The 13,605-nt window shown below is 38.5% G+C and overlaps 1 protein-coding gene across 1 annotated transcript; it reads right to left on the bottom strand.

Moving 5' to 3' along the window:
* Positions 1 to 9,624: 9,624 nt before the first annotated feature.
* LOC139852005 (scarecrow-like protein 21) lies at positions 9,625 to 11,363 on the bottom strand. Its single transcript, XM_071841223.1, has 2 exons — positions 11,179 to 11,363; positions 9,625 to 11,056 (listed from the first exon to the last, which is right to left on the bottom strand). Exon 2 carries the CDS (start codon positions 11,021 to 11,023, stop codon positions 9,638 to 9,640), a length of 1,386 nt encoding a protein of 461 aa, XP_071697324.1. The 5' UTR covers positions 11,024 to 11,056; positions 11,179 to 11,363; the 3' UTR covers positions 9,625 to 9,637.
* Positions 11,364 to 13,605: the final 2,242 nt, after the last annotated feature.

Here is a 13,605-nt window from a genome sequence, read left to right as displayed (position 1 = left end):
TGCTAGTGTATTGTTCAACTCCGGTAGTGGTGTGATCACTTTGTGCTTAGGGTGCCCGTGAGATACCCTTGGAAGCATCGGAGATTATAATAGTGATCGACGGGTGATGGTAATTCGACAGTTGCGAAAGTCAAAGTTTAAGAGCATTGTGACGAATACTTCTTATGAAGTGACGGGTGAGCGAATCTTGTTGCTCTTAAGTGATAGACGGGTAGAGATGACCGGTGAGCCGGTGACAGACTTAATGGTCGGTTAGTCCGAAGGATATGATGAAGTGTTGACATTGTGGTGGACGCAATTATGGTGTCGGAATTGGTCACTCTTCTCCATGAGAGTGAGCAATTGTTGAAAAAGTTCGTTGAGTGGAAGGTCGGGTGATCTCGTCTGAGAATCACGACTAAGTAAGCGGCGTGACATATGCCTAGGCTTAGAGGCATATGTAAGACTTTGGTGGAGTTTGCTTTTCGAACGATTAAGGTAGTTAGTTGTGAATTGTGGTATGAAGGTGCAATTTCATCGCGTGTACGACGTCTCAAGTGATTGTGCATGTCGGCTCTGAGAGTCTAAAGCGAATTTGTGGTGAATTGATGTTTATGACCAACGGTGAGAATGGTCAGGTGTGACGTGGAATTACAATTCCGCGGGATGTTATCATCTTGGCGGTGAGAATAGGGAGATAAATCCTAAGTGGGGGAGTTTTTACTGCCGCCCGAGGAAAACTCCAGTGGTGTTATGTATAGTGAAATGTTGGAGCGTACCGTGCTAAGCCTCAATGGGTATTCGAAGCTCCTAACGAGGAAGAGTGACGGGTTGCTAATGTCGACTCGAGATCGTGCTTTACGATTGTGAGTTACAACTCGAGAATGTTATACGTGAAGATTGTGATGATGGGATCGAAGGAAGTGTAAGACTTCCTATGTAAGGTGGTCGTGTAGTACCAATGTGCGGTATGAGACCAAATGTGAAGTTTGAGATCCCGGAGTGAGAAAATGAAGTGTCGTTGCGGGTGCTCCCGTAGTGAAAAATCTGGGTTGTCGTGAAACCCGGACAGTATAATTGAATGAGAACGAGTTCGATATCGTGGCGAATATCATATTTTCCCTGTCGGGAAATGCAATCGTGAAGATTGTAAGTGGATTATTTCACTTTATGGACGAATGTGAGGCGGAGAGTGTCGATTCTGATTGTCTCACATCGAGACACGCAGATGTTGTTTGTTTGCGAGAGTGTGCTCCCTAGTGATGCGACTGTTAGTGCATTGAAATGTTGAGACCATCCTTAACGGACGGTCTAGGTAGGAAAGTTCACCCGGCGTGGTGAATATTTTTGTGAGTCATGTGGCGAATTGCGGAAATTTTGTGATGATGATTCGCCGTTGACGGGATTTTGGTATACGAATAGCTTCTATGCTAGTACTAGGAAGCCGTATTGTATGGTTCAGAGGAGAAACCCTATGACGATGTGTTGATGCTTCGTCTAATTTGTGGTGTATTATTGTTGTCCTGGATTAATCCAGTGATGGATTGGTCGTGTGCGGATTGACTGATTGAGTGATATGGTTACGGACGTAGCTTGTGGCGAGTTGTATCCGAGAGAACTTGAAGGTATATGTAGTGATTTTCGTATTTTCCTATATGGAAACTCTGGACGTTGAGTGTATGAGTTATCGTTTGTTGCGGTAGTGCACGCTAGTGATTATTAGCGTGTGGTTAGATCTTCGGATTTGTAGAAGATGTTATGGATGTCGGGCTTGGTTGTGTTTCGTAAGATCGTGAGGCGTGACGACGATGTTTGTCGGCAAATTGTTCTACTCTTAGGACGATTGTGAAGTGTATGGTATGAGTTTGGATACTCGGCGTAGGAGCAACGGTTACGGTTGTTTCGACTCGTGGGTTGATTACCCAATATTGTGGTATTATGATGCGTTAGTGCACGAAGCGAGGATTCGGATGAGTTTACTACTTGTGTGACTCCGCGTTGGAAGCGGAAATGTTCGTGGGAGAAGTGCTTAACTTCTAGTGTTTGTGCGGATCACGAGGACGTGATCCAATTTAAGTGGGGGAGAGTTGTAACACCCGTTTTTCAGTTACACGTTATTTCGAGCGTCATTCGAAATACGAGGCATGTAAGTGTATATTTGGATCCCAAATAAAGTTGGAGTTGATGTTCTAAAACCTTACCACTGGATAGAAAATCTCATTACGTTTCCAACGATATTTGATTCGTCGAAAACGGAGTTACGGTTTGAAAGTTACGACCAAAACAAGTTCAGTTTCAGACTCAGTTCATTGGGACTCCGTCCAGACTTTAGGACGCCGTCCAACAATGAAGGTTAGGACGCCATCCAAGCTTTTTGGACGCCGTCCAGAAGGCCTGACGGGCCAGCAGCTCTATTTTACTCAAATTAAAAGGGGTATTTGGGTCTTTTCACTTGGGGTCGGTTTGAGATCATCAAAACTGATCTAGAACTCCATTTGGAGCTCATTCTCACCCACACAAAACACTCTCATCTTATTTTAGAGAGAGAGGGTTAATTTAGAGTGAGAAAGCTTGATTTGGTGAAGAAGATGAGCGTTTCGGGTCAAAGCTCGAGAGTTAAAGTTGTTCCTTTCATTCACGGCTACATTTTGGTAGTATTGGTAAGTCTCAACTCCGAATTTCATTGTGTTTATTTGATATTCAAGTTAGGGTTTGAGTTTGTTTAAGTTGTGAAACCCGTTTAGATGACAAAGTGGGTTTATTGTGACTAACTATTTTTATATTTTGCGGGTTTTGGGTTGGTTAATGATTTAAGCATGTTTAAGGTTTGTAAGTGGGGTATAATCACTAGTATTAGTAATTTTAGGAGTGTTCGAACTTGTAAGACCCATTTGGGGGTAAAATGGGTGAATTTGGGTTATGTTGAGATAAGGAAAACCCTAATAGCTATGATCTAGGGTTTGGCCATGTGAATTGAAGTTGTAAGTGTTAAATTGTGTTGGTTAGTCACTAATACACTTGTTAATGATGGAAGAATTGTAAATGGGTCATGTTTGGCTAAAATGGTATGTAAGTGTTGAAATGGGTCAAATGAGTTAAGGTTGACCTAATTGGGTAAAATGGGTATGAAATACCCTAAGTTTGTGTTAATTGGTGTTAGTAGACTTACATCACTAGTTTTAGTAATTAAAGATGAGTCTTGGCCATTTATGGGCGATTTTGGGTGTGAGTGAGTATTGTGGTTAATTCCACAAGTTGTGTATTGAATGTGTACTTATGTATTAGGTACCTTGCTCGAAGCATACTGAAGTGCTAAATCACCACCGACGTGATAAGGTGAGTGGAATAATTATATGCGTATGTATATAATGTATCTATTTGTTGTAGCGTGAAATGTGTAGTGTCGAGGTGCTAAGACACCATGTTTCACGTGAAGAGTGTAGCATCAAGGTGTTAAGATGCCACTCGGGTGTAGCATCGAGGTGTTAAGATGCCACCTAGGAGTGTAGTGTCGAGGTGTTAAGACACCACTCCGTAAAATAATGAGTGTTGCATCGAGGTGTTAAGATGCCACTCGGGGTGATGTGCCGAGGTGTTAAGGTGCCACCCTAGGGGTTAGTGGTGCGAGGTGTTAAGTGCCCTAACGGATGTTATGAACACTGATGGCGTTTTCGCGAGCGCCGTTCCCTTGTACTATTGGTTAACCATGGTTATTTGTGTTGTAGCGTAAGCATATTATATTTGTTCATATTATATATGCTTTTGTTATGCTAGCTTGATTATTGGAGGTTATAGCTTGTAATTGTGATGATAAGCTAATTGTGTTGCTAGCATGTATGCGGTATGTCAGTAAGTGTTTGCAAGTAGGTATATTATATATGTATGTGTATAATTATTGCATTCACTAAGCCTCGGCTTACCCCTCTCGTTGTTTACCTTTTTACAGGTATTTTGTTATGAAGCTAGCTAGTTGTTAGACTAGAGGCATAGGAGCGCTTGGGCTCGAAGGGGTAGCTTTTGGTTATATGGACGCGGATTGGGGATTTGGTAGTCTCCGGGATTATGCTCTTGGTATTGGGTTGGGTTGTAGAGTCCTAATCCGTTTAAAGAATTAAATGGGTCGAAATCGTTACATTATTTGTAAAACGGGTCATTGTGGGCCCGGTGTTGTAAAACTTATGTTTATTGTGGAAATCTCTTAGTTTTACTTAATATGATGTGTTGTGAAAGTCGTTTCGTTTTAAAAGTGTCGGGAAGTGGGTTTTCCACTCGCGTGAAATTGAAAAACTGATCAGTCCACTTTAGTTCATTTGGACGCCGTCCTGAATCATGGGACGCCGTCCTGGTCTTTATCTCTGGACGCCGTCCAGATTATGGGACGCCGTCCAGATACGCTGTCTGACAAAAAAATTTTTAAGGCGTGTTTTTGGTAAAACGATGTCGGGTTGTTACAATTTGCCACTGCTTGCAGATCTATATCTAAAAACTTTATGAGCCACATTAGGTCGAACGGGTCCAATAGGTTTGATAGTGATTAGTCCAGCTGTTGGTAAACGGCCGAAGAATTAGAAAACTCGCATGATCTTGTATTTTCCGGTAGTAAAGGACGTGAGCGGTGCGTGCGTGATAGCACTTCGCTACGTCGTCATTGGCTTTGTAAAGTTATATTTGGAATTGTTACGGATTCATCGATTGTGTTGATGACATCAAATTTGAAAGCAAATATGGCTTAATAGGCGTTGAAAATTTTTTGGGGTTGGTTTTTTTGGAGGGAAAAGAAATTTATGATGAAGATATAAGCTAAAAGAATATGAGCTTGTCGTGATAATACCAAGTAAAACGTTAGTTATCAATTAGAATATTTTAACAATGTTAGCTAATTACACGTGCTACATAATGTCTAAGAATTAGTTTAATTGTGTTAAATCTCGAAACTCATGAATGCAAGACTTTTGAGCTTGTGGTCTTGGACCATGTGCGATACAAATATAAGAGGTGAAGTATGTATTGACTTGACCCAACACGACCAACTTTGTTTTGATCCCTTTTGACCCAATTTAAAAGACAACCCATTTGACCTATGACCCGTTTAGACAGAAACCCAATACAATCCATGAGCCAATGTGAGTTAACTCGACCCCTTTGCTAGGCATACTCTAGCAAACTACGATTTTGATCATTTGTGAAGGACAAATCATTTGAAGAAACAGTCAACAGGTTTTGTAATGAGATCTTCATGTTCACTATGATTAATATTTAATGAAATATATTTGGTAGCTGGTGTGGACCAACTTGGGCGGCACCGTCAGTGTTTAGAAACCAGTCAAGAAAACAAACATCAAGTCTTCAAGAAGCATAGTGCTCAACTCGATAACCTTGATTCTCAAATTCTAGATCACCTAAAAAATATTAACGAATGGGAAGCTTTAGCTGAAACTAGACCTTTATCCGAATTCGAGAAAAACAAATGGCTTGAAGATAAATTTTCACACTTAGAAAAAGAAAAAAAGAAAACTAACATGTTAAAACAAAAATCAAGAATTAAATGGGCTCTCGAAGGAGATGAAAACTCGAAATACTTCCATAACTTTATTAAAAAATGTAATAGTAAAAATAATTTACACGGTTTATCTATTAACGGAACTTGGATTGAAGATCCCAACATCATAAAACACGTAACCTATTTTCACTTCAAAAATCTCTTTAAATCTAACAAACTGAACAATCACTGTCCTTTTGATAATGCACCTCACCTTGAATTCATCTCCACACAAGATAATCTCTTTCTCGAATCCGAATTCCTTGAAAAGGAAATTTGGGAAGCTATCCACGACTGCGAAAGTTCGAAAGCACCTGGCCCCGATGGTTTTAACATGAAATTCTTCAAAAAATATTGGGACCTTATAAAACACGATCTCATTAAAGCGCTAGATTGGTTCTGGTCCAACTCCGAAATTTCCAAAGGCTGTAACGCATCCTTCTTCACCCTCATCCCCAAAAACCTAACCTTATTGGCTTGAACGAATATCGTCCTATTTGTCTAATAGGAAGTTATTATAAAATTCTAACCAAAATCCTCTCTAACCGCCTCGCCAAAGTCATCCACAAGGTCATTGGGGCTGAACAATCAGCCTTCCTCAAAGGTCGTAACATCCTAGATAGCGTGCTAATTGCGAACGAAATCATAGATGAACTTAAACGTAAAAAACGTAAAGGACTCATTTTCAAAGTCGATTTCGAAAAAGCTTTTGACTGTATAGAATGGGACTTCCTATTTAACACCATGCATTACATGGGGTTTGGCCCTAAATGGATTAGTTTCATTCGTGCTTGTCTTTCCTCTTCATCTATCTCCGTTCTAATCAATGGCTCTCCTACTGACGAATTCTACCCCGAAAGAGGTATTCGTCAAGGTGACCCAATCTCGCCTTTTCTTTTCATTATCGTCGCCGAAGGCCTTAACATCCTCACAAAACGGGCCTTATCAAGTGGCCATCTACGTGGAACCAATGTTGGTAATGACAATATCTCAGTCACTCACCTTCAGTACGCTGATGACACAATTTTTTTCGGGGAATGGAGTAAAAGAAATGCCAAACACATTTCCAAACTCCTCAAATGCTTCGAGAAAATCTCTGGACTCAAAGTCAACTTCCAAAAAAGCAAACTCTACGGTATCGGAATTTCTCCCCAAGAGATTGAAGATATGGCCAAGTATATTAGCTGTTCCTCCGGCGCCTTTCCCTTCACATACCTTGGTCTTCCCATCGGTGTACCTTCATCTCACCCTTCCTCCTGGCAACCAATTGTGGATAAGTTTGACAAAAGACTTTCCGACTGGGTGGCTAAATCGATTTCTTTTGGAGGTCGACTAACCCTCATTAAATCTATCTTAAGCAGCATACCACTCTATTATTTCTCCATCTTCCATGCTCCTTCCTCCATCCTTAACCTCATTGAATCTAAAAGACGCAAATTTTTTTGGGGTGGGTCATCAACTGAAAATAAAATTAATTGGATAAAATGGGATCAAATTCTACTACCCTATGATAAAGGAGGTTTAAATGTTAGTTCTCTTTTTAGTAAAAACATCTCACTACTATGTAAATGGTGGTGGCGCTTCAAAAATGAGAAACACGCACTATGGGTAAAAATTATTACTAGTATCTATGGGGGGCGGGGGGTTGGAATCTAACGTTTCTTGCAGGAATATTTCAGGTCGCACGGTTTGGAAAGAAATTATTAAAGCTGGAAAAATCGCGGATAGCACGGGGGCCTCATTCTCCTCCTCCATCACAAAATGTCTCGGGAATGGTGTCTCCATCAAATTTTGGAATGACATTTGGTTCGGTTCGGAAAGATTTAGCACACTTTTTCACAGATTATACATGCTTGAGACAAATAAAGATGCTTCGATCGCTGAAAGAATTACACATAGCAATGGATCTTCAGTTGGTAACTGGTGCTGGACAAGGCCTCCTACTGGTCGGGCAACAAACGAAATCACGGAATTAAACAACATTGTATCTTCTGTTACTTTATCCGACAAACAAGACTCCTGGAAATACAATCTAGACCCCACAGGAATTTTCACCAACAAATCTTTGACACTTCTGATCAACACCCTAAGGCTTGGGAGTAACGCTTTAAGCTTATTGATTCCCCGTAACAAACTCCTACCTCAAAAAGTATATATCTTCATATGGAGAGCCTGTCAAAAAAAGATTCCGGTTAGATTCGAAATTGACAAAAGGGGCATTGATCTCGATTTCACTTTATGCCCTTTATGCGAATTGAATATAGAAACCACCGAACATATCCTCAGTTCTTGCCCCAAAACGGCACTCATATGAAAACTTATCCTCGATTGGTGGGCCCAAGACGATTCTTTAATATCCAATCTTAACGATGCCATCATCAATAAACAATCATTCGCTCTCAACAATTTCGGCTCTTTAATATGGCAAGCAATCAAATGGATTACTTGTTATATAATTTGGAAACATAAGAACTTGAAAGTATTTTCCAAAAAAACGTGGTCCCCTGGTTCGATTCTTTCCGAAATTCAAACACAAAGTTATAGTTGGATTTCCAAAAGATCGCGCAAAAAGAAATCAATCGAGTGGCATCAATGGCTCATTAATCCTTCTTTCTTTGTTGCGGATACTCCCCAACAAGTTGGGATTGGCTAATTTTCTACTTCACATGTGTAGCCCACGGATTCCATTTATTCTATTGAGGGTTTGATTAATCGGGCTAGTTTATGTAACTTTGTAGGCGCTAGATCGTCACTGTTATCCTCTCTATCCCGGCTTGTTCTTTCAAGTTCTTATTCCCTCTTTAGTTTTAATGGTCCTCGTTGACTACCCGCGATATAATAGCCTCCAATAATTGTACTTCCGTTCCAATATTGTATAGATATGTATAGGGCCCTGTAACTCCAATTTTTTATTAATAATAATTAATTTTGCTTTTCAAAAAAAAAAAAGTCTTCAAGAAGCAGACACATGGCGGGTTGTCTGTCTTTATATGAAAGATTGGTGTTGACCTTTTTATTGACTCAGCTACTGTGCTTTTTGATGTTGGGTTTTGCTTTCGATATGTAGTGCTACTGAGAAACGGGTAAAAAATAAGGCTGTTCCCATTGACTTGGGACTCTTTTTTTTTGTCTGCAATCAATCTCGTTTTGCTAAACAAGAATGCAACTAATATGCTGTACTTTCAAGTTTAAAAACAGGTTAATCGTCTTGTAATTTATTCAAAACGGATTAAATGGGTCAAAAGTATAATGTTATCTAAAACAAATGGGTCAGTTGAGCCAAATTGGTTCAACCGGCGAGATATCTTCGAAACATACAAATGGATGCAACGTCCTAAATCATCTATATGACCCAGCCCGTTATTTGATCACCTTTTCGTCTAGAAGTACGCCAAGAAACTCATTTACTTAGTGAGACCCCAATTCCAATGCCCCATTTTCTAACGTGGATCCCACATGAAAAAATTTCAACGCCTAAAATGTTGTTATGGGCTTCAAATTTGAAGCATTTGTGACGTTAGGTACAATCTTAACGGACAAATAAAATTTTTTACTCTAAAATAAAATTTGACATCTCATTTTTTTATCTATTTATATTTTTCTTTACCCAATTTTCAATCATATTTTACCACATATCCCAATACAAATTAACTCATGTTTAACACTACAAATTTAACGCCCATCATAACCAACTTCAAAATTTAATAGTGACAATTTACAATTATATTTTTCTTTTATAAAGTGCAATATTTAACTCCACGTTACAATCAAGAAATGTCAAAGTGATGTGTGGTCTTATATCTCATGTAGCCATGTAGGGTCCAGTTTTTACATGAAGAGATGAATCTAATCATGGCCTCTTAGATCAGGATCACCTTTGTGATGTTGGGTCCAACTCGGATTATAAGGGACCAGCGCACTTAATATACTTTTATGCTTTAGTGGTTAACTGAGTCGTTAGCACAACACTTTATCTTAATTAACAAAACATGGACCCAAACAAAAGGGAACTGTGAAAATAAAGTTCAAATGTAGATCATCATTGATTCATAAAAAGAACTTGATCAAGTTACATTTGCCTTCTAACTTTAGTAGAAGTTAAAAAGATGAAACATTAGATTACTTCCAAGCACAACAAGCAACCAAATCTCTATTCATCCAACCAAGATACAAAGCTCCATCTTTTTCATCAACCATATATCTCTCACTATGGTTCTTTAGTAAACGCTTAATTGTTGCGTTGACCAACGGGCTCATTGGGCATGGGCTAAACCCGGCCATACTAAATCGTAGCTTCCATTTTCCTAAAAGTTCGTTTCTTTCCACCCTCTCGTTCCCTTCACACGCTATTATGTTTACAACATCGCGGGCCAAACAATGCTGCTCAACGTTTATTCTTCCCCTATCTTCTCGTGGAAGCGTGATGTCCATTGACTCGAACATTGCGTTGTAATAATCAAGAGCCTCGAGAAACCTTGGGTAAAACGGGGCCGTATTTGTGTTAGATTCTTGCTCAACTAAGGTTACAACTTTTGGGTTCATACTCTTTACAAGCCTCAACACTCGGTCTCTATCGTTTCTAATGCTTACACTCTCATCCGACATTCGATGTAAAACGAATGCAAAGTTTACCGCCAAAGACTCACCAGGTTGGGCTTGAACACTTTCAAGCCCAATTTCTGTGTGAAACGCAAAAGGCACATTGTAAGTTTTAGCAAGCTTACATAGTCTTTTGCCTACTATCCTTAACACGCTCGGGGAGTCCTGTAAGCCCGTTATCCGAATATGCGGGGGCCCACCCGGCCTCTTAGCAAACGCCTGGATCAACGGGACCCACTGACTCCCATTCCCAATACAAAAATCAACAATATGAACACGTTTTTCATGCTTCATCGCTTCGGCAATTGCACCATTTGCTGACATGTACCCGAATTTAAAATACGGGCAAATCTCGTATAAAACGTAAGTGTTTAACTGAAAATACGAGGACTTGTAGATCGTGCTTCCTGAACTAGAAAGCCGAGCTACAAGTCCTTCCAACATATAAGCTCCCAACCGTTGAATCGGTTCTCCGGCAACTGACACTAGTTGCCGGAGCTCCGATATTAACATGTGTGCATTCAAAAGATCATTATTCGAAACCGATTTCGCACACGCGATCAGGACTTGTTTCAAATCTCTTCCAGAATAATCTACTATCATTTCTTTCCAGATTTCTATATCCGGTAAGTCTAAAGATTTTTCATTTCCGGCATCATCATCGAAATCGGTATCTCCGGACATAATAGTCTCTAACTGCCTTAACTTACACATAAAATCAGGGGAACTAGGTGAGTTGTACATTGTGGTACAACTGCTGTTTGCAGAGGATGATTCCAGTGTGCAATAGGGTTCCGACTTGGAAAAACATTGAAATTGGGGGTCAAGAGATGCATCGATTTCTTGTAGCAATTGATAGTAAAACACGTTGGTTATCGAAGATCGGTTGTCCTCTGATATTTGCATTGATTAATTTGAAACCGATTCCAACTTCAATTTCTTAAATCAGAAAGGAAACTAGGTTAAATTCGCATCAAATTGTATTAAAGTTTCAAACTTTTTATGAATTTCTTTCAGAAATCGTAAATTCGGTATCAAAAGAATGTAATTTGGGAACGCACCTTTTGGGAACGCCATTAATGATGAAATTGTGAGGTCGGAGATATGGGAACAGGATGAAAGCAAGACATATCAAGTGTGAGAAGGTACAATTAGAGATATGAAATCAGTGAATTGAAGTTTGATTCTGATAAATTTATGAAATTGGGGATTGAATCATTTGAAACTAGTAGAGTTGAGGTTGAGAGATAAAGCAGAGGTGATTGCTACTTTGAAAAGAAAAGGGAAGTAAGCAAACTACACTTATAAAAGGAAAGAGTATATGTACAAATTTGATTTTTTAAAATAAATAAACAATTGGTGTTAGCAATCAGCAGAATTAGTTAATTTGAGGTGTTTTGGGTAATGTTTTTTTTTTTTTTTTTCGGGCTAAAAAGACGAAAATTCATATAGAAAAAAAAAAACGTCTTCAATCAAAGATACCAAAATTGAAACTGATGAAGCCCGTACCTAAAAAGCGGTAAAACAAACTATCTATAATGAAACTCAGCTAACGGATTCTAACTAAATCTAACAAAGTTAAAACATAACAATCCCTTATCGAAACAAAAACTCCATCCTAATCACATAAACAATTACAAACGAATGAATGAAACAAAAAGAATGGGACCAACGTCATACCATCTTAAGTACCCACTTTTTTCAAATGACCATTAATGATCTTCCGGTGAATGTTTTTGCCCGAGCGATTATCAATCTTAAATGATAGAACATTCGAAGATCCATCACCAACGGTCGAAAAGCTTTTAACTCGATTAACAACTTGAGCTTCCGTGAATACGTTTTGAATCGCTTCTCCGTAATCCCGATCCTCGCCATAATCATTAAGAGTAATAACATGAAGGTGCGTTGACATTCGTCCTTTTTTTTCAAATCCTTACGAACATGAAGGTATTTGGTAATGTTAACTCGTAACTAAATCTAAAAGTTATTCCATTTCGTCAAACGGTAAATAGTAGAAATAGTAGACCCAGTAAAATTGTACTCAAAAGCTTCTAAAGAGTCAACTGCTCGTTTTTCCTCCCATTACGTAGTTGAGCTGATCATGATATTTAACTCATGATTTGACCTGGTCAATTCAATCATGAAGTTGAAATTGAATCTGAGAGTTAATTTATGTAATATATTGTCTTACTGCGATCTTATTACTTTAGTTTTGGTCACGACAGTTTCTAGGCTACAACACGAGGAGTTAATAACAATAGGTGATTCTTGTAAGGTTACTAAGAAAAATACATATGTGAGGAGCTTCTTAACTTCTTGAAGAACACTTCCTAATCCAGGTTTCCATATTAAGTTCGAATATTCACATGCTTTTCAATATATGTGTGTTAAAAAAAGGCATTGTTACCAACTTCGATCTTTTAGTTATAACTTCAAACTAAATCAGGACACAAAAAAGAAAGAAGAATAGATACATTCATTCTAACAAAGCTATACATTACACATTACTTGAGTCCCTTTCACCAAATGTAGCTTTCTCCCTTTGTGGACAATTTGAGAATATAACTCATCACATATGCATTAGTCTCTTTTGTCATTTTATTCTAAACTTTATATCTTCTCTATGTTATCTCCCAACTTTACTCTATGTGTGTATGAAAAACACTAAAGTATTTAATATGTAAATGTATAAATGAATATGTATGAGATATGAGATAAACATGTACATACTTTGGTCGCGTTTAGTAACGGAAAATACATTCTGAAAACTTAAATATTACGAGTAGAAAACATAGTATTCAAGTTGTAATTTTGGATAAACATGTATGTACTTGCCTTTAAAAAAATAATATTGTAATTATGGAATTTATGATGATTTGACGTTTTTTCCCTTTCATATTTTGTAAAATAAAAAATAAAATACAATTTATTATATTTGAACGCTTTCACTAAAAAATTCTGACTTATAAGGGCACAAGTTTTAGAAATATAGAAAAGAAAATTTGCAAATATTTTTTTGTAACTAAACGCGATCTAACCATTCAGGCTTAACTGAGTGGTCACCGAGTTGCCCAATGAAGCACACCACTCGGGTTCAATTTCTGGTTATGTCAAATTGTTCAAAAAGAGAGTGTGACTAGAGGGTGCGCATAATGGGCAATTCACCCGGTACCCGGTCTCGCATTCGGGGGACTTGATTACCCGAAGTTTTACCTTCTATGGAGGGGCCAAAGTGCTCGTTCATAGGAGAGTTTCCTCGCTAAAAAAAAAACGGGATCTTAAATTTCTTGTAATGCGTAAACACATGTCATCGATTAAAGAAAATACGAATATTCAATCTTGATGCCTCGCATACTTATATGCAAGTGTCATAATTCAAAATAAATCATGAAGAACACATAAGCATCTTTCTATTTCAATTACTAGTGGCATAACACTTACCAAACAATAAGTGGTAGTGCATGCATATGCAACTACCACTTCAT

The sequence above is a fragment of the Rutidosis leptorrhynchoides genome, chromosome 6 (assembly GCF_046630445.1).
Source record: "Rutidosis leptorrhynchoides isolate AG116_Rl617_1_P2 chromosome 6, CSIRO_AGI_Rlap_v1, whole genome shotgun sequence".
Lineage (NCBI taxonomy): Eukaryota > Viridiplantae > Streptophyta > Magnoliopsida > Asterales > Asteraceae > Rutidosis > Rutidosis leptorrhynchoides.
This window is presented reverse-complemented; position numbering and strand designations above follow the sequence as displayed.